We start from the raw sequence: 26,744 nt of genomic DNA, 5'->3' as shown, positions 1-26,744 counted from the left end.
AATTTAAAATCCACAGTAGTTTTCAAAAATGCCAGGGAAAACGAAAAAAAAATAAAAAAATAAAACCGTGAATTTCGATTCGCAAAATTGGTTATCGACATAAATTTTTTTGTTTATCGGTCTAACGCTAAAACAAATGACCGTAGTTATATGAAATTATAATAATAAATAATCATCATTTTCTATACACCATTAAATATTTTGTCTACTGTTAAACTATATTTATACATAGGCATATGAAATTTTCGTGAAATTGAAAAAAGTGAACTGACCGATCTCAAGTAAATACAATTATGAATTCAAATCAGTTTTAAAAGGTATTATATCAAATCATTACGAATTCAATATGTACAAATGTACAATGGACAAAATATTGTTATGTTTTGACTAAACTATCTATCCGCTACCGATCCCTTTAATATATTATTTTTTTTTTATTTGAAATATGAGAATTATTTTGAGATCAGATAAAATCCCATGTTTTAATTTAAATAGTGCTAAAAACAAAATACTATACACTGTTAAAATAACGCATATTTAGCTCTATAATTTTGAAAAACAAGCTTTGATCAGATCTACAAAATGTTCTCTTGTTTTAAATAAAAATAAATTACCAAAGTTCGGATATTCTACATGGCGTGAAGGTATTTCTTGTAAGATATTTATTTTATTTATTTAGGGTAACCCAAGGAAACATAGGCCATTCGGTGTGGAGTGGTACGGTAGAGGTTATTTTTTTGTATATTTGTTTGTAGGTTTATAATTTGATATGGTTATAATACGCATTTATGTATGTGTGGCAACGATATGTTGCTAAAAACCCCGGTTGGTCATCCATCTGAAAGCTAGCAACTTCGGTGGGTACGTACGCTCAGTGTGTTTAAACAGATTGAGCGTACGACCATGCTTCACCAACCCCGTAAGATATGTTTTCGTACTAAATATACACCGACTCCGAAGCCCTTAAGTAATATTATATGTTGAGCTAAATATTTGGGTCTGGCTAATATTGTCACAAATTATATCTCCGTATTTTATAAATTTATAAGTGCAGGTATCTGAAAACCATATATACAAACAGACTGAGGTTACTGCCACATTTCTTCGAACGATAACGTGAAAACATGAAATTATTTTAAATAAAACTCTTATAATATTACATTTCTTAAAACAATATAATGATTTAAAATAAATATTATGTTAACAATAATTACAAAAAATAAACTTATTGGTGTAACATACAATTGTTTTTATAAAGTACAAATAATTAACATCATTAACTAGATTTTATACAGGGGTTTGATCACAATTGAGGAGAACTTAAATTATCAAATTATCTTTTATCTCAATAGTTATTGTATACCAATCCGTCAACATAATTTATGTTACCAACACTTTAACACGATAGTGTTCAATGCTAACATCATTACCAGCTAAACAATAAGCAATTATGTTTAAAGTTGAAATAATATATTATGTTAAGTTAAAATTATTTGAATGATTATACACATTAAATATACCTCATATTTTCATCAAAATAATTACCATAGGTACATAAATATTTATACCTACCTATATACTGTACATTTTATAAGAAAAATTAGAACTTGCGGACAATATTACCTAAAAAAAAGTTATAACACGGTTGTATAATATATTGCACATTAATACATATTATTCACTGCAAGTCGTTCGTAGTAGAACCGTTATAATCGTTTTAGGAACTTACAAGGTACACTTTACAACAACAATTTATTAATCGTAATTTATTATCAACATGATATTTTCCTGTTAATATCCGGATGAATTTCCTGGTCGCCTGAAATCTGGCATGGTTTCGATCATTCCTAAGGGTGATTTGGCAATTGCTGTCGCTGCTGAACCTATGGTATTCTTCAACCTAGTTACTGGATGACCAATATCTTTAAGTTTTTGTACAACAGACTAAAAATCAAAACATGTATATATGATCATTGATAAATGAAAAAAATGTTTTGTCAAATATTATCTTTTATTGCATTGTTTTTATAACAACCTTTAACGTTCCATATTCATATTGAACTTCCATAGGAATAAGTTGATGGTAAATTCTGGGTTTGTCTATCACTTCTTTCAATGTCATACCGTACCATAGTTTAAGGGCTGACACCTGAAAAAAATTGTATTTAAATGTTAATCTATCTGTATCTAGTTTAAAATGGGCGATTGTAAACTCTCCCGATTTTAATGACATGTAAACTCTCCCGATGGTAAACTCTCCCGGGTTTAGTCCAATACTACCTGACGGGAACATGTAAATTCTCCCGGGTCTAGTTCAGTACTACCTGAAGAGAACATGTAAACTCTCCCGAGTACTACTAAGCTAGCTGGGGAGCATGGCGTATTATTCGTTTTACATAGTTAGAATTGGTTGAGCCACTATAGTCGATATCATTTTAAATATTTAAATTAAAAATACTCTAACGGTAATTAAATATTTAAATGACAAATACAGGTTAACACAAGATAAATACAGATTAAATACGGTAATATCATAGACTATAGACATAATAATAAATGGACTGCGCCTCCCACACACCCCGCCTATGTAACCGGGAGACCAACATTGTTAGAAAGAGATCAAAGATATTGTACATGAATGTGAAAGAGATAGAGTATAGTTTAAGAAAATCTTAGAGAAATAATTAAATATCATGGAATAATAAGCAAAATTTTGAGGTGATAACATAATAATTTGTCTATAGATGATAATATAAAGTAATAAACTATTTATTTATAACATTGTTTTTGGTTTTATTTTATTTATAATAATTGCAAAATAAATTATTTTATACTTATTAGTTAGTTCACTACTGTGATATTACAGAAAATATTCAAATGAGCAATACTCAATAGTATAGATGAAACGGATGAATGATATAGGTTCAACAGTGCAATAGGTATAAATGTAAATAATTTGTATTTTGTTTTTGTGACAAAACAAAATAGAACATTTTCAAGAACAAATATTAAATAATATTTATATTATTGTATCATTATAATGTATGTATTGTATACACATTTGACAGGGGCGGCCAAACAGTTATTAAATACGTTTAATATAGTAGGTACCTTATATATTTATTATATTTTAAAAACTCAAATACACAAAATTGAAAAAAAATTTATTGATATTTTTAATTTTTGTTATCTACCTAAAAGGTTTTAAATTGATTACAATGTTTTTAGAATCTGACAAAATAAATCATCTCCGTTCAGAGTCGGTTTTTTACTCCATGCTATGTAATTTATTCTTTTATGATCGTCTTAAGTTGTATGCTATCTCTTTCTAGGTAACAATGTTGGTATACGGACCTCTCTTTCTACGATCAGTCCATTTATTATTAATATGTCTATGGGTAATACATTTCATAATAAAAAGTATAATCACAATCTCTGCAGTGTAGCCAATTCATAGAGACTCGGGAGAGTTTGCACATTTCTTTCAGGTAAACATAATATTGACCCGGGAGAGTTTACACATTTCTTTCAGGTAAACATAATATTTACCCGGGAGAGTTTACCATCGGGAGAGTTTACTAGTTTTAAAAATCGGGAGACTTTACCATACAATCGGGAGAGTTTACCACCGCCCTTTAAAATAACATAAAAATAAGGTTTATTTATATCTAATCCAACTATCTAAGTCATAATATATATTATAACTAATTAAATTATCTAATTCGTTTTTATCATAAATCAATCGGATTTTCAGATTTTCAACATCTACTAACGATAAAAAATACATTTTCCAGATATTGGTATGATTTAAATAAACATAAACACAACATTTAAATAAATATTCGTGCAATTTTAGGTTGCCAAATAAAATCATAAATGTTGGACAACTTAACTATAAAAAATAAGTTTATAATATATATATATATATTATTCAACAATCAATCATAAATCATACGTACGTAGGCAGTTGCAAGCGTGATCTTCGATCCACCTGCTGCTCCTACACCTAGGACAAAGTCTCCTTTTTTATCTGTGATTATAGCTGGGCACATAGACGACATTGGTCGTTTTCCTGGTGCAATGAAATTGGCGGGTGAAGATGGAATTCCGTAATAATTAGTTACTCCGGGAGTAGAAAAGTCGTCCATTTCATTGTTTAAAAGAATACCGGTGCTAGGAGACACGAAACCACAACCAAAGCTGAAAATAAATTTGAATTTAAAACGTTACTGAGTTTATCGGTATTTATTGTTAGCCGACATTTTGATAAATTACAAATTTTCCACTCACTATATATTTAAAGTGCTGGTTCCCACGACAGTATTCCCCAACGAATCGGTGACGACCATGTTAGCAGTCCCGTGGTTCTCTGGCATATCAAAGTCAGCACCATAGTACTTTGGGTCCAACGAAGTAAAACTATCGGTTATTTTGTTTCGAATACTATCGATGTAACTATCTGAATTTATTTTTTCATAAATCTACAAATAATATAGTTTATTCGAACATTAATATGTTAATTTAGTATTAACAGCAAAAAACATACATTGGACACGTTCACGAAATTATGATCACCTAAATGTGTTCTTTCGCCAAATGCAAATTTGAAAGCTTCTACAAATCGATGTGCGTCTAATCCAGGATTTGGTGCTGGTAATAATCCATCCAATATTCGGAGTATGTAGGCTAAGAGTACACCAGAACCAGGTGGTGGCCCCGAATGTATTGTATGTCCACTTTTTAAATTTACGGAAAATGATTCTTCAATTTCTACCCTAAAAAGTGGCGTTAACTATTGTAAATATGTATTGTAGTTTTTTTTTTTTTATTGTTTCCGCATCAACAAGTTTATTAGCTTACAATTAAGGTTTAAATTAAAATTATAATGTAAATATGGCGATTTTTACTATGGTCTAAGAGTTTATTAAGTTGTATAATTCGATCTTTTTTTAAATGTTAATTATTTTTTTAACTGTCAGCATATTATTATTCTATTATTATTATTATTATTATAATATTATTATATTATTGTAGTTTATACACAATTAAAGTTAAAAATGTTTGTCACCAATTTTAAGTATATTATTTATTGTCATTTTACTATGATAATATAATGTACATATGCCTTGACTATCTTTAAACAATATCAATTTAAAATTCTCTTTGGTAATTTGTATAGTTCAAAAGTAGGTAAGTACTAACTCATAATTGGCAAGGTCTTCTTCAGTTATAATACCGTTGACTTTTTTTAAATCTTCTACTAATTGATGTGTTAATGACCCGTTGTATATAGCATCGGCACCTTCATCTGATATGATTTTTAAGGTCTCTGCTAACTTTAGTAACTTGTACTCTTCTCCAACTTGTTTTACATGTCCGGTTTTTTCATCGAATAATGCTCCTCTAAAATACAATATCCCCGTTTAATTATGAAAATTAGTTTCTCGTAAGTTGAAAAAATATTAAAATAAAACAAAGTGATAGATTTTTTCGTCATGCCTGAGAAATGGGTCATTCTTTATCATGTCTTCGTGATTTTGCATGTTTATCTGTAGACGTTTACTGATCTTTATACCATTTTCACATAACTTTATAGTTGGCTCAAATAACGATTTCCATGGAACTTTGCCACCGTACATGTTATAAATTGTTGAATAGCCTTTTAGTTCACCCGGAATAGCAACCGCCAAGCCACCTGATATTTTAAATAGATATAAATTCAAAATTATTGGACGATATTATTGAATTTTCATACATACCAACTGACTACCGTTTTATACGTATCAAACTGATAGCATTATATTATAACATGATAAATGGTTAATAAATTCCCATTTAATTTTTGTAATAGTACCTACCTTCATATCTATGTATAATGTATATAATTAGGTAGGTAATAAGGATATTAGATAATTTATGTTTAACCTCTGATTTACCATATTTTTCGTTTGTAAAAATCCAGAACAGATTATAAAACTACAATATTCATTTGGGATTAGACAGATTTAATTTATGCCTATATCTTAGAATTTATCAAAATCAATTTATCTTACTATAACATAATCGTAGCAAATAATATGAGTGTTGAATATTTAAGTCTAAATTCCTACTGTATTTTCTACAAGACCAAAAAAAGTATAATCAAAGTACACAATTTATTATAATTTCAATAAATCTATCACCTAAGTATTCTTTTTTAAATGTGCCTAAATATTGTAGTGTACTCACCAAGCATTGATTTTTTGGGATCTTTTACAAACATTTCAGGAGTAGCCGCGGCCGGTGCAGTTTCCCGTGCATTGATTGTAATTACTTTTTTGGTTGTTGCGTTGTAGATGCTCATTAAAAATCCTCCACCAACACCCATATACTCAGGACATAGAACACCGTCACATAACATTGTTGCAATAGCGGCATCCACGGCATTGCCTCCCTTACTCATCACATCCCTTTAGCAAAACGATCGAAATATATAAATAAAGAACATTATTTCAAGTAGTTAGGTACCTACTTAAAGTCTCTATGCTAAAGAGCTAGTAGGTACGTAGGTTATGAAAATTCTTGAATTAATGTTTTATTTTTTTATAATAATAATATTCAAATTCACAAAAAATAAAATGTTATAAATATTATAAATGATGTTTAAATTTTTTTGAAACAATATTTAGACAAATCGATAGATATGGCATTCCCTCAAAAATACGATTCTATATCAATTTTGTAACGGGTGATTTTACTCTTGGGTGATTGAAAAATGTAAAAAAAAAATCTGTGTAAATGAGTTTTGTCAATGTTTCACATGGGCCAAAGAGAGAAAACAAACAGTTTACTAACACACTCTTAACATTATTTTGCACGTATTAAATATCTGTAATAATTACACTCCGATCTGTGCGCATGGTCCACCGTTGGACACGACGCCGACGTTGCTGTACAATCCCATTGGCATGCTCGACGGCGGCAAAGCGAATTCCGGGTCTGGAATTTCGTCATTGGGTGCATTTGGCGAGTATACGATTACCAACGAGACGACAGCAACCAATATCACCAATCCTACTAGAACAATGCAACTTTTTGATTGAAATCTGAAAAAATAATATCGTTCCTACGCGTAAGCCATTGTTGACCGTGTTCGTGTTGTAATATATAATTTACGTATAGTCGTGGGCAAACTTTGTCCAACAGGGAGGGGGGGGGTTTGTGTTAAGGACTACGAAATACTATGTATAGAGCATAATTAAATATTAAATTGTAAATTGTACAAAATACTTATTTATTTAATTCAATAGGTATGCAAATATAAAAATAATCTTGTATACCTAGTATAGGTATCAGATATCTACACATTAATTAAAGAAAAAGACAGGGACCGCGGCCTACCTCCCCTCCCATTACTATACGTATAAGCTATTTAATAAGGGCGCTGCACTCTGTACACTTCTGATCACTTTCATATTATTAGGGGAAATTACCACTATAATACTAAGCCAACTCACGGGTGTGATGAACCCATATTCTATAGCAGCATTTCTTAAAATGTGCTCATGAGTGATACACTAAGAAAATTTCCCTTTGTAAAAAAAAAAAATGGAATGAATCATTGTTTCCATTGAATTTTATTCGATTTGCTTGTTTATATTATTTATTTATTTGATCATTCAAAAAAAAAAATTAATACCAGTCTTGTCTCTAGCGGTAACATAATATTACCGGTACAATATTCAAGATTGTGGGTTATCGATTAAGCGATAACCGTTTTAAAAAATCGGTTTTTTTTTTTAATCGGTCCTTATATAACACCTATGTAGTATGATTTAAGAATATTTTTAATAAGTTATTTATCATTAAACTATTAGAGTAACTACAATTTTATCATTATTTATGTAGGTAAAATAAACTAAAAATATTGAAATGTATAAGTAACAGTAGTCGGTAGGTACTTGGTATTAATTAAATATCAGTAATCGATTATTAACTATTCACACAATTTTATGTTATTATTACGTTTTGTGTTACCTAACTGAAAAATCGGTAACCGGTTTCAAATTAAACCCTGAATATCTGTATAGTAATAATAATTGTCAATATTAAATTTCTTTTTATTCATTAAATGGTTAAGGAAAATATTACTATTATCATTTATAAAATATAATTCAAATACCACTTGTCTATAGCCTTATAATGATGAAAGTCACCGACGAAACAAGTGCGTGATGCAAAATGCAAAATAAATAAGTGATAAACATCCTATGGTATTGTAATGATATGCTCACACATCATGATTGTATGTTGTTTAAATATTCAATAAAATAAATAACAGTCAAGTTGTCGCACGCAGATAACAATTAAAATCCAACAAAAAAAAAACACCATTGTCCACTGATGAAAGGAACGATTTGTATTATTTAATCACATGGGAACTTATACGTAGTTGTGACTATCTGGCACAACACGTGTGAGCTATTTCGTGTGCCACCAGAGCAGGGGATGGTCCAATGAGGATCTCTGTTGCCAAAGACAATGCTAAGTCTTTGGAAACGCAGAGGCCTTTGGTGGAGCCAACTACAACCCTGGCTGGCTGGACCACGTCGTCTCCTTCCATCAGTGCATGAGCACCACTCTACAGTGCATGAGCACCACTTTCGAGTGCATGAGCACCACCCAAAACTAAAACAACCTCAAGAGTGCAGGAGCACCTAAAAACTTTTCAACACCAGACATTGCGAGCGACAGCTGGACCGTTTCTTTTTTAAAATCGAAATTTAACAGTGTTGTTTTTCTTTAATCTGAGTGTTCAATAAAAAACCTTTATTTATTTTATTACGTCAACTGCATATCAAAAACAGCTGCGAATAAGGTAAGGTGCATGCGCATCTATATTCATATATTTATATAATTGCATATATTATATTGTATTTATTAAATTTTTATAATTTAATAATTAACATTTTATTACTACGGTGTACTTGATCGTTCTCGAATCACGACCTCGAGAACCCTCCGACGATTAGGAGGAAGGTAATAGCGCAATTTTAATATTTATATCTAGTAATATATAACTATTGGCAGGAGCCTTAGTTATATAACAGTTAATATATTAACTTAAATATTTTAGTTAAATTATTACTTATTTTAGAGTTTTATTTTTATTTATTTGAATTTCTTTTCTTTTATTTTTGCGTTATTACAGTATACTCAATTCGCATAAAAATAATCAGTACTGTAAAAAATTCTGAGATAGTAGGCCAATAACTAGATAGTAAGAAATACGAGATTTACAAAAATAAAAAAATATCTGAAACTGTTTAAAATATATTATCAAATATTCAAGGAGGATGTGTTTTAGTTCAAGTGTAATAGACTATTTTCTTAACATCAGAAATATATCAGATTTATACATACATAATTATACAATATATTATTCATCTATTTTTAAATTTAAACGTCTAGACTTTAATATACAAAGATTATGATTTATTTAATAGAATATAAACTGAAAATATTTAAAAAACATATTCAAAGGTTACAATAGAAATCATGTAAGTAATATTATATAACGTATATATAATATAGATTATGGTATAACTATACCCATCACAATGATAAACTTTCTTTATTATTGTACACTGTATGTCTGTATATAGCATATGCTGTAACCGCAAAGAATCAGAACTTATATAAAACACACCTAGACATAGTAGACATTAAAATATTTCGCAAAACTTTGATTTTTACTTGCGTCCAGTCATCCGTCAAAGAATTATCGAGCTCTATGTTTATTGGATAAATTAAAATCAACGAATGAGTGTTGTACTCGCGCCCTGTATAACATTATAAATTATGATATTATAAAAAATAAAGCCTGCATAGGTACTTGAATGAAAAAATGTCTCTTCATATAAGACATCATTATACCATATACCTATATCGGCTATATCATATTATACATTATATAGCTCATTAATAACATTCTTATGCCATAACGGTGCTATTGGTAGTTAAGATTGATTTTTACTTGCACAGTTTGATAATACCTATTGTATGATATATATTATATTGAAAAGGGGTTTTATAAATAACATACCAGAAAAAGTTTCTTCTTCATTAGTTGTCATTTTTAAAAACAATTATGCATTTTGATACATTATAGTTATATATATAACTTACCTACCTATTCGAGTAATTTTGATAAATTAATTATATTAATTCGATACAGGAAGTTCATTTGATTAAAAAAAAAATTGAATGTGCACAATACACTTTTAAAAACTATTAAGAATTTAATTTAAACGTTTATTTAGGTATAAAAACAAATCTTCGTTACCACGTAAAAAAATAATAAACACATGGCCAAAAAAATTGATTGCTGTTATGGGACACCCGATCGAAACGTAGTTTCTTTGGCAGTTTTATAGGTTACAGATTAATTTCAGGTATGGAACTATTCGAAATGAAAGTAAATAATATTATGTTATCAGTTTTTTTTTATTTAATTCATTGAAATTACGAACATTGAAAAATGCATTGAATTATTATTATTATTGTTCATATTCACTCATCGAAAGCAAATGATACGTTGTCATTAAACGATCGCGAAAACTGAGCAACATTGTCAACACAACACGCACCGCGGAGAAAAGGTCAATGACATCGGAGCCCGATGAGATCAAACAAAACAACTCGAAATAATATAACAGAAAAACCGAATTCGTCAACACAGTCACTAAAGTGATTTTATAATATTTAATGTTATGATCGGTTTCTATTGTAATACTATAATAATTTATTATAACAATAACAATTAGGTAACCTGTAACCTGACCTTTTTTCTTTTATGGGTGTTTTATCGGGGACGACGTGTAAATGTATAATAACAGCGTACCGTAGAGCGAGAGGGACAGGAGTATAGAGAAAGCGGAAAGAGAAATACTTTTATTTTCGTTACACGTGGTTTTTCTGGGCATGGTCCCTCCGCTCACATCGCGCCATAAGAAACTACGTTTCAAAAATAACCTAACGCGATGTGTTTAAACCAAAAACCCGCTATAAGCATTCTTTTATTATACTATACTTATAATTTATTGACTGTTCAGTTTATACTATTGTTTTGAAAAATTTAATACATTTTTATTGGACTTAATATTATCATATGACGTTATCATTAACACCGACGATAATGATGGTTACGTAGGTAAAACGTTACACTATTTTACTGGAATTTTAATTCTATTAATTGTGTATAACCAAAAAATATAAGAGGAAATCGTCTGGATATTACTAACGTACAACACAGCAAGAGAAGAACACATAGAAATTCGCTTAAAATGTTCAATCTCACGATTTAATCATGTCAATGATATAAGTTTAGCTCTATACTGTTCAAAAATTAATAGAAAAAAACAATGAAATAGCTCAGCTGTACAATATAGACATCGAATGCATTTCCGATCAAGTCGATCACTGAATTAATGTTTTAAATGTTAATCCAATGATAAATCTTTTATATTATTATTGTATACGTGAAAAACGATTCTTAGCGAAGATTGTCTGACATCCTATATACCTTATATTTCTAAGGATATTTTATTATATATATAGATATATTTTATCATGTAAATAAATTGGAAAAAACTAAACAATTTCTAACATCAAAAAATACCAAAAAAAATATTTTATTATCTGACTACTCCGTTGGTTATTCATTATGTTTAGAGTAGGTACTTCTGTGTGATACAGCACTACATTGTATATCAAGATTAATGAGTGTTTTCTGGTAATTGTGGTACCTAACATTATTATTTTAAATTTTAATTATTTTATACACATAACACGCGCATGTCATAATCTCAGACACACCAAAGTGTAAACTACAATTATGTAGGTAGGTACAACTCAGCTACCTATCTATATTATTAATAATGATTTATGAATAATGGGTGTAAATGGGTAATGATCTTTTCGTAGAAGATACTAATAGTACATTTTTAAATGCCTATGCAAGTACCTATTATACCTATTATGTTTTTTTAGGGGGGAAGGGTTAGAGGTTATTTCATTACCGTTATTTTAAAATGTTTTCTGTACTATTCGGTATTTTAATTTATAATATTTATCCTTATATGTATATCAAACGACGTAGGTATTGTTATTAAATAGTTACATCATTTTACATATTTTTTTCGTTTTTATGAGATAGCCGGTAAATCGTACGTGGCGTATACCGTACACTTACACATCATAATAATATACACTTCAGCAATAGTGTTGGGTAATGCAATTATAATACTATAATCGATCTATGCAAAACAATAATTTTAGTAATTTATTGAAATCAATTGGTAAAAAAATAGTTGTGAGTCATTGGAAGACTGAAATACTGAAAATTCTAAATTATTGTAATAAATTATTACGTCCAATTGAACCATGATTATAATATAGGTACCTAATAATGTCCGGGAAAATATTTTAGTTTGAAATTCTTACAAGTATGTTCTTATAGATACCTACTCGTGATTTTATTCGAGATTCAAAATGTACAAACCTAGTCAGTACTGTTGACTTATGTCTCTCTTTTGCACTTCCGAGTATCGGTGTGCTTTCGGACATATCTACCGACGCATTCCTTCCCGACGCAGAAACGCCATCGGAACCAACTCTGACCATTTGTGAATTTCACGCACAAAAATAAACTGCAACGGAGCACGAACGCGGACTGCAGTCGCGTAAGTGAAACTGAACAAACCACAGGGCCAGACAATTTTGTGATTAGGAATCATAACAATATTATATTATTATTTTTATTCAACACTTAAAAACCGATAATAATGTAGGTGTACTATGCACATTATAATGTTCCGTGATCGGCATTTGGCATGTAATAGAATAGTATCTGAATTATAATAATCGCGTAGTAACTAATAGTAGTTCCCTGATTCCCTCGGTTGGTAAACTTTTTTTTATCATTATATAATGATATTAAATTATGCTAATATGCTATCATTCCACTCGTGTGTTACAATCTGGCTGATTCGTTACATAATAAAATAATGCACCATTTTAATAACATTATTGTTATACATATACATTATAATAATTAAAATATAAAATTAGAACGCACCTGCACTTAACCATAATGCACGTATCGTGTTCCGATCCTGTCAATGAACAGTTGTATGTAGTCTGTAAAATATAATACAGTAACGATGAATGAAAAATTAATTTGACATCACTTCAATATTAATTATCTATTAAATAAATTAACATTAAATTTTTAACAGGTTTACGTTTACTTTATTGGACGGATTAAATCGAAGACGTTCCCCACACCGCGGACAAAAGTAAACTGAACGGCGAACGTGCTTCAAAATTTAAAATGTGTTTTAAAAAAAAGATTTATGAGTGCATAGTACATAGTATAATGTAATCGTTAATTATATAATATTTTTTGAATACAATTATTACAACACTTCAGATTTGAAGTCGAAGGCTCGAACTATGTGTTAAATACCCGAGTACGGGATAGATTTAAAGAATATATTTATTATATTATGACAATAGACTTAACGAAAGTTAAATTTTACGTAAGAATCTAATCAGTAATCACCACGAATGATTCACCAAATTATGTTATAGGTGTCGCTTTTATTTAAAATACCTACCTATTATTATATCTGACAACCAGTAATTATTAATTATTGATCTTATAGGTAAACTACTTATAAAATCAAAATCAAAACTTAAGAGTAATTAACGACGCGTGACGCTTATTTTGTAACCCACTCTAAAATTTTCATCATAAGTGACGAAATTATACTACAAATAATGATAGGAGATGGCACAATAAAATATTCTCATTGTAATTGGCTCTTGAAAACTTAATTTTACACGTTTAGGTGATATAATTTTAACGTGTTATACGATGTGTCAATGTCGATAAAGGTGACACGAAATATTTCAAACGTATAAACTGAAAGATAACTACCAAAAATCAAAAAATTGTTTTTATAACATATTATACTAATTTAAATAACACAGATCTTAGTAATTGCTTTAATTGAATTCCTATAAAAAAATTATAAGCATTAAACATTATAGTCAATACCTACCCTTAATATTTATAATATAAAATGTAAACGATTCATTTTTACAAACTTTGTAAATATATCTACATATAATAATGGGTAACTTCCTCTTTTCGTCACTCATTCAGTCACGCCTCTCGCAATACTATAACCATTGATTAAATATACTAAATATATTAAGTATATTTAATCAATGCTATAACTATGATATAAATATAATAATTCGTCGTACCTAGCTGCTTATTGTACATATAGGTTTTATTTTCATTTTAGTAACATTTTAAAATGATTGAACCGATTAATTCAAAAGATGTTCATCGTAGGGACTTTTAATAATTACGACGTTACATTTAATATAATTACTTTCTAACAATAGTTAGGTACACCCTATGCTGACTCACAAAAAATCATCACTTTTTAAAAAAAAATTGAAATGTACAACCTAATTTAACTTTATTATTTTTTGTAATTAATTTTTTTTGTTCTTTTCTCTTTCTTGCTTCTCTTAACAATCATGTAAAAAATCCATGTATGTAACCTAATAAATTGTAAGCTAATAACCACGATGTTGATGCTGTACCAATAAAAAGGAATAAAAATAAAAAAAGCGGGTAAGTGGGTATCGCTCTGCTGTACATTGGGGATGGGGTGGACCCCTGACTAGGTTAGGTTAAATTTGAATGCAATGATAGGTATCATTGTATACGAAAAACGATTCTGAATGGAGACAGTTTATCTGTCTAGGATATATAAAATCTTAGATTTAAAAAGAAATTTTTTTATGAATTTCTAGGATAAAATAATTTACGAATTTTCGTGATTTTTAGGTATGTTGTCAAAATTAAAATTTGAATGCATGTAAAAAAAAAATTGTGGCTATATATTTATTTTATTTTTCAACTGCTATTGTAAAAATATATTATGAGCCTTGTATTAAATTCTCAAATCTTAGAATTAAAAAGAAAAACTTTTATGAATTTCTATCTGACATAATTTGAACATTGCCGTAATTGTTATGTATTTGTCAAAATTCAAACTTTGAATGCTTTTAAAAAAAAAATTATTCATATATATTTCTTTTATTTTTCAACTGCTATTGTAAAAATATGATAGGGTCCTTGTATTAAATTTTCAAATCTTAGATTTAAAAAGAAAAACTTTACTTAATGAATTTCTATCTAAGATAATTTGAACATTTCCGTAATTTTTACGTAATTTGTCGAAATTTGAATTTTAAATGCTTATAAAAAAAATTTGTGACTATATATTTATTTTATTTTTCAACTGCTATTGTAAAGATATGTTAGGAGCCTTGTATTAAATTTTCAAATCTTAGATCTAAAAAGAAAAACTTTTATGAATTTCTATCTAAGATAATTTGAAAATTGCCGTAATTATTACGTATTTAAGTCAATATTTGAACTTCAAATGCTAATTAAAAAAAAATTGTGCCTATGTATTCTTATAATTGTTTAATCACTATAAGAATAACAAATGAGAAACTTTTTGTTAAAATTTCGAGTATTTTGATAGGGCCAAAAAAATATTATAGACACTTCAAAAAAAAATTAGCAGTAAAATTGAAAATTTCAGTTGTCTATAAATATCTCAAAAAAAGTCAAAATACTTTGAAAATTAAATCATCATGTAAAGAAAATGCCAATCTAAATAATTGGTAAAATTTTCAAGTATCTACGACTTATACTTTTTGAATAATAACAAATATTTAAATTCGTTTGAGAATAAATCGTTATCGTTACGCTATTTCATAAAAATTTTAAATTCAAACGCACTTAAAATTTTTCCTATAATGATGCTTCGAGTTTTCTCTATAGCTACTTGAAAGAAAACTTATGGAAAACTTAGTTTTGTATTTTTAATCCTTAGTTATAAACACAAAAAAGTTTATGATTTTTCAACTTCAAAATTACTTGCTAATATTCGCGTTTTCGTAAAAATTTGAAATTGAAGCATTATTTCGACTAGTTATGCTGTACATAGACACAAAAAAAAAAAAAAAAAAAACACACATCATTGTAAAATCAACACATTCATCACTTCGTTCAAAATCTAAAATAAAATATAGTTAGGTATATAATATTGGGTCGAAGTATAAGTAGAAATTAATCAAGTATGTAAGAAATTAATGTAAATTAAATATGTAACGCCGGCTAATAACCATGCGGTTGATGCCTCAAACAATTAAAAAAAAAATTTAAAAAAAAATAAATATTACATCGAGTTTCACAATCGTATAATGTTTCTAATGTTTCATAATATTATAAATTACAATATAACATTAATGTATAATATTTGAATGTTTTTGTACTTCGATTTAAATATGGTATTTCTACTCCTTTGTTACACTCTGATGCATCTTAATATACTTTTTGATCATTTTAGTAGTGTTTGTTTAGGTGTTAAAGCGTTTCAGCTTATATTATTATCTTTTAATCCTTCACTGGATGTAATTTGGTAATGTTTGTGCCGAGGTAGGAGATAAAATTATTTCTTATTATTTGAATATGAGAATTGTATTGTTTTTATTGGGATACGAAATCATCAAATGATCATAATTTGTAATTATTTAATTGTATGTATATAGATTATTGGAAAGCACATTTGTAAACATATAACTTAAGTAAATAACACATTTATGCAATTTATGCTTAATTTGTAGAAAATAATATAATCATAATTTAACATCATAAAATTGATTTCGATGACTATGTACTGATATTTATTTATTGGATGCATTGCACAATAATTAAACGAATTTCTAATGCTAGAAAAAAAAAATAGCTTTTTATTTAAATTCTTTAAAAATAGTTTGTTTTCAGTCATGAAATATTTACACAATATGAATTTTTTTATTATTTTACAAGAAACATGCATACTTGAATGTTTCTTGTAAAATAATAAAAAAATGCATAATATAAATGTTAGAGCTGTTTTAAAATACTAATAACTAGTATTATAACTATTTGAACGCGTTGCACATGTGAACACAGCATTTCGAAAGTCTTATCTTCTAACTTAAAAAAATATATTATTTGTGTTCCAAATTTTAAAGTTTCCTCTTTTAATGTAATGTATACTATGATCGCGAAAATATTTTTAACTAAGAAAATTACAAATGAACTATGAAGTCAAGTCATCAAGACAGTTGTCTTGAAAGTCATGCATAATAGTCATGCACGTGGCTCGACGTGGCACGGTTCTGCAATCCGTCATGTACTCTTGCAACGTGATAGAAAACATCAACTCTCGCTGCCACTAATAGTTCTCAGATGGGTGACCACCCGGGATCATAATGACAAAAACCTTGCCACATTTAGTTACACGTGTCGCCGACCAAACGTACCAACCATATTAACCCTTAATGTAACCCTTATAATAACTAATAAACATAGTTCCTGGGCTATAGAACAACAAAAAAAGCGGGTAAGTAATGAATATTCCTCTGCTGTACAGTAGGTTACTGTAATGGATGGAATTAAATTTAAATCCAATGATATTATATCATTGTATACAAAAAATGATTTTGAGCGAAGATGGTTTATCTTTCTAAGATATATTATAGATTATTAAAATTTTTCAAATCTTAGATTTAAAAAGAAAAACTTTTATGAATTTCTGGCATAAAATAATTTACGAATTTTCGTGATTTTTATGTATGTTGTCAAAATTCAAACTTTGAATGCTTATAAAAAAAATTGTGATTATATACTTCTTTTATTTTTCAACTGCTATTGTAACAACGTGTTATGAGCCTTTTATTAAATTTTCAAGCTTTTCTACCAAACAAATAAATTTGTATCGATATTAATTTAAAAACAATTAATAAAAAGGAATATTTTAAGACTATTGTTAATTTAATGACACGCATATTAAAGACATTGTTAAAAAGCAAAAACAAAAAATTATTGAAGACGTTATACAATCATTTTTTATGCAACGAAGACGTATACAACTTTTATTTGATAATTAATATAAATATAATTAATTTGCAACATCTACATTAACATGTATTCAAAAAATATTAATATTGTACTGATTCACTTTCTGATCTAACGAGGTACTAAAGTCAAAAATCGAAGCACTTTTACAGTTTTACTGCCCCAAAACGTGATGACAGACAAAAAAAACACATCATGGTAAAATCAATACATTTCTCGCTCCACTCAGAATCTAAAATAAAACAGTCATGCACATAATTATTTTATGAAACGTAATATTATTAGTTTCCATTACTAATGTTTAAGTATGAAGCTAGTAAGTAATAAATACATACCTAAGTATAGCCATATTATGAGATGGATCACAATACTAATAATTTTTGATATTTCATTGATTACAATCGTATTTCAAAATAAGAGAAAGGTGATCTTACTCGATAATGCAGACTGTAGGACGTAGGTATCACTGACCTACGATTACCAATGTTATTAATGACAAATCAACACTTTAAATTTTCCAAAATGGATTTACTTATCTTATTATATAAAAAATTACATAACACTGCAGTTGTGACAATTAACTATGTGCCTACAATACAAATTGAAAATGTCTTAAAAAATTTAAATATTTAATGTATTAAATGATATGTAGGTAACTATAAAAGTCTTAACAAGCATAAAATAAATACTGAAATATAATTTTTAATTATTCGTTGTAAGGATTGACATTTAAATATACAGGTTGATCCATTCAAGTGGGTACATTAATTATCTCAAAAAGTATAAACATTTTTCAATTTTTTTTTTTAACTTTTAGGTTTATGTATTTCTAAAACCTTATAATATTTTAATTTTTTTCACCTTTATATTTATCGGTGAAACTACTATCAACTTTTGATTTTCAAATGGTAACATATAATAAAAAATATCATGAATTGATAACATTTTTATTCTGAATTTACGCACTAACATTTTTATTTTTCGTTGATTGGTTTGCGAGATAGGTACAGCTCCTCAAAATATTGGTGGTTCTTACTATTTTTCCAATAATTGCAAAGATCAGAATTTAGTGATAAATTCGATATCGTTGAATCCAAGGTAACAAAATAAATAACAATTAATTAAAGATTACTATTATACTTTGAATCCTATTCATTAATTAACTTATCGACTAGGTTAATAGGACATTCAATTAATTAGGTGCAAAATTCAACAGTTATCCTTATTATTAATATTGTTATATTGTGAATGGTATCGAATTTACCAGTTATAACTTCTAAGTTCTAGTTATTACAAATGAAGAAATAATATAAACAATGTCGAATTTACGGACTATAACACCTCCTTCAACCACTAATACTTTGAGGGACTGTATCTCGCAAACCAATTAATGAAAAATAAAAATGTTAATGCGTAAATTCATGGTAAAAATGGTTTTAATAATTCATGATATTTTTATTATATGTTACCATTTGAAAATCAAAATTTGATTGTGGTCACACCAATAAATATAAGGGTGAACAAAATCAAGTATTATACGGTTTTAGAAAAACATAAACATAGAAGTTAAATAAAAATTTTAAAAAGTCAATACTTTTCGATAATTAGTGTACCCACTTAAATGTATCACCCTGTATACATATAAGTACCTAGCTGTCCTAGCTATAGCATTAGGTGCTAGTAAATGAAAAATATATATTGATAATTATAAAATTAATTAATTTTTTTTTAACTGTAGACAAGTGTTCTTATTAATACTTTTATTAATCCGTCATTCGCGTTGAATAATATCGTATCTTTTTAAATTGATAAATATTTTAAAAATCTTAAAATATTGTATAATATTAATTTGTCGATGGCATCATCACGTGTTCATGTAGATAAAAAATTTTTTACAAACAATTATGATATTAAAAATACATTTTTAAAAGGAATTTAATTTTAAATCATGTGACGTTTATAAAATATGTACATGATCGTAGTGAACAAATTATTTCCAAGCATTACAGCGTAAAGTGGTCAGTACTAGAAAAATTTAAAAAATTTAAATTTCTTTATGTATTATCGTGTATTAGAAATAAATAAAAACATATCAATTTAATTCTTCAATATGTACTATTATAAGTACTTAATAATAGTTTAAACAACTGAGAACTCTTAAAGCTGTTCAAGAAACAAATTGTTCACCATAATATGCTCACGTGGTAATTTGGTTAGCGTTTTATGAATGACGTGAAAATTGTATTAATCTAGTCGAACAATTCAGTAGATATACATAAACTTAAAAATTTAATTCAATTTTTAAATTAATAATAATCACTTTATGTCCATTAAAGTTAGCATTTATGTCATAAAATAATGTCAATATCACTGTACAAACTACTAAACTCTCAAATAATTTGTCCAGAACTACTCATCAGCCAAATACCTTTAAATGTTCTTCAAATTAATAATCGCGCGTTTGTCAAAAGCATTTTATGTACCTACTACCCACTTATTGTAATAATTAAAAGTCAATTCGTGCGATCAATAGAACGCTAATATTTCTGGTATCTAACTCAAAATAATTTCGATTTTTTCCATGACAATTTAACCAGGTTTAAATCAATATTTAAATGTTAAACATTACTATTAAGTATTAAATACTCAAATATGTTAAATGGAAAATAGATTTAATATTATAAGATATGCTTATGTTATAATTTATATTATGTTTTATTTTTGTTGTATCTAAAGAAAAATAACTGTTCTGAGCCCTGATTGTCGGGCGTATCGCATATGCTTATAATAAATAAATAAATTACAGGCACGTTCATACTTTTGGATTGCCTAGAATTATTATTATATTTTTTTTTTTTTTTTTTTTTTTTTTAAGAGAACCCGCGGCAACATAGGCCATTGGGTGTATTATATTATGTCATATATAATAGAGCATAAGATTGGTATATATCGTCATAAATGAAAAAGCCTATCAAATAACAAATAAATTTCAAAAAATAAAAAATATGTAGATACTTTATTAGTTCTTACTTCAGCTACGATTAATGGTAAAAAATTAAAAAACCATTAACAGATTGTCAGCTCCATCGTTCTGAACAATAAATCTGTATGGCGTAATTATACTTAACTATTCATCAATTAATAACAAAATATAATATTCAAATTATACACATCCGCAAAAATTTCCAATTCAACACAAATAATAGAGGAAATGTATGGCAGGTACTCAAAACTTTGAGTAGGTATAAGCATAACATAAATGATTTTATGTAAAAAAAAATTATTTTATTATATTTTAAATAGTAGCTAAATTAAATATATAAAATTATTGTATTGCATAGGTAAACTAATATAATAAGCAGTTGATTTTTTTTTTTTTTTTTAACGTAAAAATAATTACCTAGTTGGTTATTTATTTTTTTCAACACAATAGGTACTAATATAAAATAATGTTTTGCAAATATGCAATAAAGAACCTATACAAACACGTTTTACCCATACATTAACTCATTCGGATGACTTAATATTGTGCATTGTACCTACGCATAAAATTTGTTAGTACCTACACTGGCTACACTCTATGACCTATGTTGTATTATATTATAGTTTTTTATTTATTATATTTAACTGCATTGATGAAACTGATGAAACTATAAAACAGTAAAAAGCCTTTTTTGTAAAATAAATAAATTATAAATTATAAATTTATTTATAAATCACGCAACAAACTTAATCGTCATTACAGGTACCGTATATTCGACATAACACATAAATATATATATTTTGTACAAACCTACAAAAAAATGTATTTTAAATTTTTAAAAGCATGTTGCATGTTTAATGTTAAATACCTATATGTCATAATAAATAAGTAAGTAGACAAACGACTGAATCGAAAAATATTTAATAAATTGTATAGTCTTATAGGCTATTGGCTCAATAATATTCAAATTTCAAGTTAGTTTAGAATAAACATTAGTATTATTTAGATGTAAGTATAGCTGTATACTAGGTGTAGGCAATATTTTACATAATATTTTTGGTACCTTTAATTTATGCGTCCAATTCGTTTATTATATTGTATAAAAAAATGTACAAACATAATAAAACATAACACTCACAACATGAAAACAAAATTAATCGAAAAAATATGTATTTTTAGTGAGCCACAACGACAACGAACTGTGCAAGTTGTAATACCATCACATTCTATTTCGTACTGCTGATTAAAATATAACGCGCCAAATAGGTAGGAAACTAGAAACATACGCGCAACTATACACTGGAACGAAGAGAGAGCGCGTCGACAGGTTTGGTTCAGTGATGACCAAAAAGTTATGACAATTAACGTCCTTGAATTATTCAAACATAATAATATGTACGCTTTTATGAGTGAGAATGAGCAACGAATAGATTAGTAGACACTCAAGTACATATTGAGCGTAAGTATATTGCAATTGCACATAATGACATGGTTATACGTATAATTGTCGATGTAGGTTGAACAGATGAAATTCCCGACAAAAAACGTAACAATTTTAACAACTATTCTTGTCAGCATTTATCCGAAATGAATTAGGTATAGGTACAATAAGGATGACGTTTTATACTTACATCTATAGGTAGTAATTAGTAATTATTTAATATGTATTAGATACTACTTAGTACTTACATATTTTATTTTTTAAAGCGAAAATAATTATTGGTTAGGTGCTTATTATGTATCTTATAACCAGTGATGTACTGATGTGCCCAAAAAGATGTACTAATAAAAAATATTTGCGAGTGTTATATTGTTAATAAATTAAACAAAATTTTAAAAATAACCGATACACGCAACCGTGAAGAGTAATATAAGTGAATTTGACACCAAATTTAGAACATTATGATGTAAAATTGCTACAAAGATCAATGTATAAACTATAAATCGAGAGAAAAAAATGTTTTCACGGAGCTTGTTAAAGTGAAAAAGAAAATGTGTAAGAAAACGAGTTATGATTATGACACTAGGGATTTTCGTCACAAGTAGCCAAAATATATGTGGGCAATCGAATTGTTTTTTTGCGCAAATGAGTTGTAAAAAAAGGCAAATATTATGCGCTAACGACTTGTACACCGTGTATGGGGTTTGACTTTAACTTTTATTTCGACAAAACGTTACTATAGCACACCGTTAGTTTTTAAATAATCAATAATTAATCATTTATTATAAAATAAAATATGTCTTATTATAAGGTTTAAGATTCAAATAGTTTTTTTATATATATTTTTTGACAGAATATAAATAAAGTATAATTGCGTACCTATATAAAGATTATTGTATTACGTAAATAGGTACCAATAATGATATGAATCTTGAAAGAATCAATTAAGGATCAATTCAATTTGTAATGCCTACTACCACCGTGTAACTAATTATTATATCTAGATTTTAAAAACAAATAAGAACAATAATTCTTACACAGTTTTGACCTCAATATTATTCGACTATAGTACCTATTATATTATTGAGAATGACAACAATAGTTTATTTATTTATTAGATCCGCAACAACTAAGGTTATTGGCATTTATTTATCTATATAAAGTATGAATAAGCAATATTATTATTTTGAAAATTTTAAATTACATAATATATATTCGAACATTATCACGTAGGTAATTATGGGTTAATTTCCCACCAATATACTAAAGGTGCTTTGGGATGTTTGGGACATTATTCATAACTCATAAATATTATACAGTAAAATGGTGGGTTCCAATAAACAAGAATGGAAACAATTAAAAATTAGAATTTTCCTATTTTAGTTTAATATACTCGTACCGGTGTGAGAGGGTTAATGCTGAGACAATTGGCTTTAGTCTAAAATAGAAAGATAGTGGGCAATTGCATTGCAGTATTGTGTAGGTAGTTGTTTTTTTTTTTTTGTAATGTGTACCTACAGTATTTAGATTAAGATTAAAACAATACCTATTTATAATATTAATTTACATACGCAAGTTAAGTATTTTTATCAATGCAAATGTATAATGATTATTAATAATATAAAAAAGAGAGAAAGTAGGTAACCGCTCTGATATTATTATATCCTAATGTACAATAGGAATTGGGCACTTTAGTATACCTCGTCATCGAGTGGGTCAATATAATCGTGATGGATATATATATGTTGTTTGAATTCAATGATAAACAATCGCAAACGAAAGACAATTCTGAACGGAGACGGACTGTATTCCGGCTACATAGTCTATTATTCATATATAAACACATTGCTATTAATTATTATGGTAATTTACAAGGCTGAGCAAGTTAACTAACTTTTTTAGCTTGTTAAATGTTAAGTCGAGTTAATATGGATGCATCTAAATTACATTTTAAGAATTTCAAATATTTGATTTTTTCCTCATATTTATTGTCAAATGACTGAAGAATTATTATTACAACGGATCGGGCACACACAAATCATTCATAGTCATCTAATGAGTAAAAATGATCCGCCAATATATCCGACATGCGGCACTGATCTTACAATTATTAATCACTTAATGACCGAATGTCGATCATACACCGAACCAAGATTGGCTTCAAATCTTCCAGAACACCTGTCAGAATCACTCGACCACAACAGATCCTCACTCGCAGCCAGCTTCAATTTCATTTCAAAGGCAGAACTCCAAAAATAAAATTTTATAAATATATTCACTAATCCATATAGTAATACCTTTATTAATAAATATTTGATATAAACAATAATCCTTGTATCCCAATGGACAATGACCTACGTCACCGAAACTAAATTTTGTTATTAAAAAAAAAAAATGTATAATAGTAATAATGGCAACAAAAGTTGCCTGGACGAAGTGATGAATGTATTGATTTTACAATGATGTGTTTTTTTTTTGTGTCTGTTTACAGCATAACTAGTCGAAATAATGCTTCAATTTCAAACTTTGGAGGTGGTTTCTGATGTAAAAGTGAATATCCTTGGTGCATTATAGAGGTCAAAAGTAAACATTTTCCAACAGTTAACAAATCGAGAAAAACAAAAAAAAAAATGACTGAAAAACGGGAATTCTTACGTAAAACCTGCAGTTTTCGACCAAATCGATTTTTTTATATGGCTGTAATTCAAGAATTAATCACCGTAAATACTTGAAATTTTCACCAAATGTTTATGTTATTGTTATCTATATATAGTTTAATTTTCAAAAATGTTTGACTTTTTAAGATATTTATAGACAACTGAAATTTTCAATTTTTTTGAAAAAATTTTTTTGAAGTGTCGATAAAATTTTTTTTGGCCCTATCAAAATACTTAAAAATTTATTACAAAGTTCCTCATTAGTTTTTCTTATAGTTATTAAAAAATTATAAGAATACATAGCACAGTTTTTTTTTATAAGCGTTTATAGTTCAAATATTGACAAAAATTCGTCAAAACCATGAATATTTGCAAATTATTTTGTAGTTCAAAATTCATAAAATTGTTTGAATTTATATCTAAAGTTATAAAATTCAACACTAAGTTTTCCATAAATTTTGCTTCAAATAGCTATAGAGAAAATTTGAAGCGTCATTATAGGAAAAATGTTTTGAGCGTTTGAGTTTTAAATTTTTATGAAATCGCGTAACGATAACGATTTATCCTCAAACCAGGTATGTGTATATCTATGATAATATAAGCATAAGGTATTATGAATTAAGATAACTACATGCAATGTTTTTGGAAAAATTGATTAACCATGGCTTATGCAAAATGCGTCCTAATTGAAAAATAAAATATTTGTTTCAAAATAGAGTATAATATGGCAATATTTAAATACAATATATCCTAGACTGACAAATCATCTCTGTTCAGAATCGTTTTCGTATACAATGATACCTATCATTGCATTCAAATCTAACCTACCCTAGTCAGAGGTCCACCCCAACCAGTGGCGTATATAAGGGGGGGGGCCTAGTGGGCTGCAGCCCCTCCCGAAATTACAGTCTTAACTGTTAACTATATTGTAGTCTCTAGGTGCTAGATAATTATTGTTAGTCGCTATATATATTATAGCCCACCCCAAAAATTATTTCTATATACGCTACTGACCCCAACACCTAATGTACAGCAGAGCGACATCCACTTACTCGCTTTTATTGCAACTGAGGCCATGAGCTGTAGGTTGGTTGGCACTGTCGGGTTTTGGGACTGTAGGTTTTTGGAACACTTGTGTGTTTAGCAGAATTTCTAGAGGGCACCCGTAGGTTTCTGCCATGCCTGAGTGGGCCGATGGCAGCGATATTATTAATATTATTTATTGTAGGTATTTGTTATTTTTTAATTAATAGGTTAATATTCCACGCCACATTTTGATATTTATGTTTTCAACCAATTAATTGAATTTACATTATAATTGAATTTCACTGCCACTGCTTTGAGAGATAAATATTACCACTTATAACATTAATTATGTACAATACAAATTTTATAAACTATGAAACATCAAAAAAGTAAGTAATTAGTTTACATAGACTAACGTATATTATATATCTTAATCCATGGTAGTAGGCACATTATGACGTGTCAACGTATAACCATAGTCCATAATAATATCATATGTTCATATTATAGGTATTACCCTCAGATTCCATAGCATAGTAATTAGTAACAAACGCTTCTATTTATTCAACTTCAACATGAGAAATTACTACTTCAAAA

At 27.9% G+C, this 26,744-nt stretch overlaps 1 protein-coding gene and 1 long non-coding RNA gene across 8 annotated transcripts; one reads left to right on the top strand and one right to left on the bottom strand.

Moving 5' to 3' along the window:
- Nucleotides 1-1,130: 1,130 nt before the first annotated feature.
- Nucleotides 1,131-22,274, bottom strand: LOC107172315 (scoloptoxin SSD14-like). 7 transcript variants are annotated; one of them, XM_089220671.1, is made up of 12 exons: nucleotides 22,087-22,274; nucleotides 13,118-13,179; nucleotides 12,542-12,732; nucleotides 6,882-7,085; nucleotides 6,229-6,449; nucleotides 5,500-5,695; nucleotides 5,203-5,403; nucleotides 4,547-4,775; nucleotides 4,291-4,481; nucleotides 3,960-4,200; nucleotides 2,036-2,149; nucleotides 1,131-1,944 (listed from the first exon to the last, which is right to left on the bottom strand). In XM_089220671.1, the coding sequence occupies exons 3-12, from the start codon at nucleotides 12,661-12,663 to the stop codon at nucleotides 1,792-1,794; spliced, it is 1,872 nt and encodes a 623-aa protein (XP_089076797.1). In that variant the 5' UTR covers nucleotides 12,664-12,732; nucleotides 13,118-13,179; nucleotides 22,087-22,274; the 3' UTR covers nucleotides 1,131-1,791. The 7 variants fall into 7 exon arrangements, with proteins under 7 accessions (XP_089076797.1, XP_089076799.1, XP_089076796.1 ...); XM_089220673.1 differs by lacking the exon at nucleotides 12,542-12,732 and adding an exon at nucleotides 13,290-13,358 and having other exon boundaries at nucleotides 22,087-22,272; XM_089220670.1 differs by lacking the exon at nucleotides 22,087-22,274 and adding an exon at nucleotides 13,290-13,358.
- On the top strand, nucleotides 21,629-26,677 carry LOC149058852 (uncharacterized). Its single transcript, XR_016190459.1, has 3 exons — nucleotides 21,629-21,785; nucleotides 24,956-25,184; nucleotides 26,658-26,677. It is a non-coding gene; the product is annotated as an uncharacterized LOC149058852 (long non-coding RNA).
- Nucleotides 26,678-26,744: the final 67 nt, after the last annotated feature.

Source organism: Diuraphis noxia, unplaced genomic scaffold, assembly GCF_037042655.1.
Source record: "Diuraphis noxia isolate RWA-SAM2 unplaced genomic scaffold, SU_Dnox_SAM2 contig0002, whole genome shotgun sequence".
In the NCBI taxonomy this organism is placed as follows: Eukaryota; Metazoa; Arthropoda; class Insecta; order Hemiptera; family Aphididae; genus Diuraphis; species Diuraphis noxia.
This window is presented reverse-complemented; position numbering and strand designations above follow the sequence as displayed.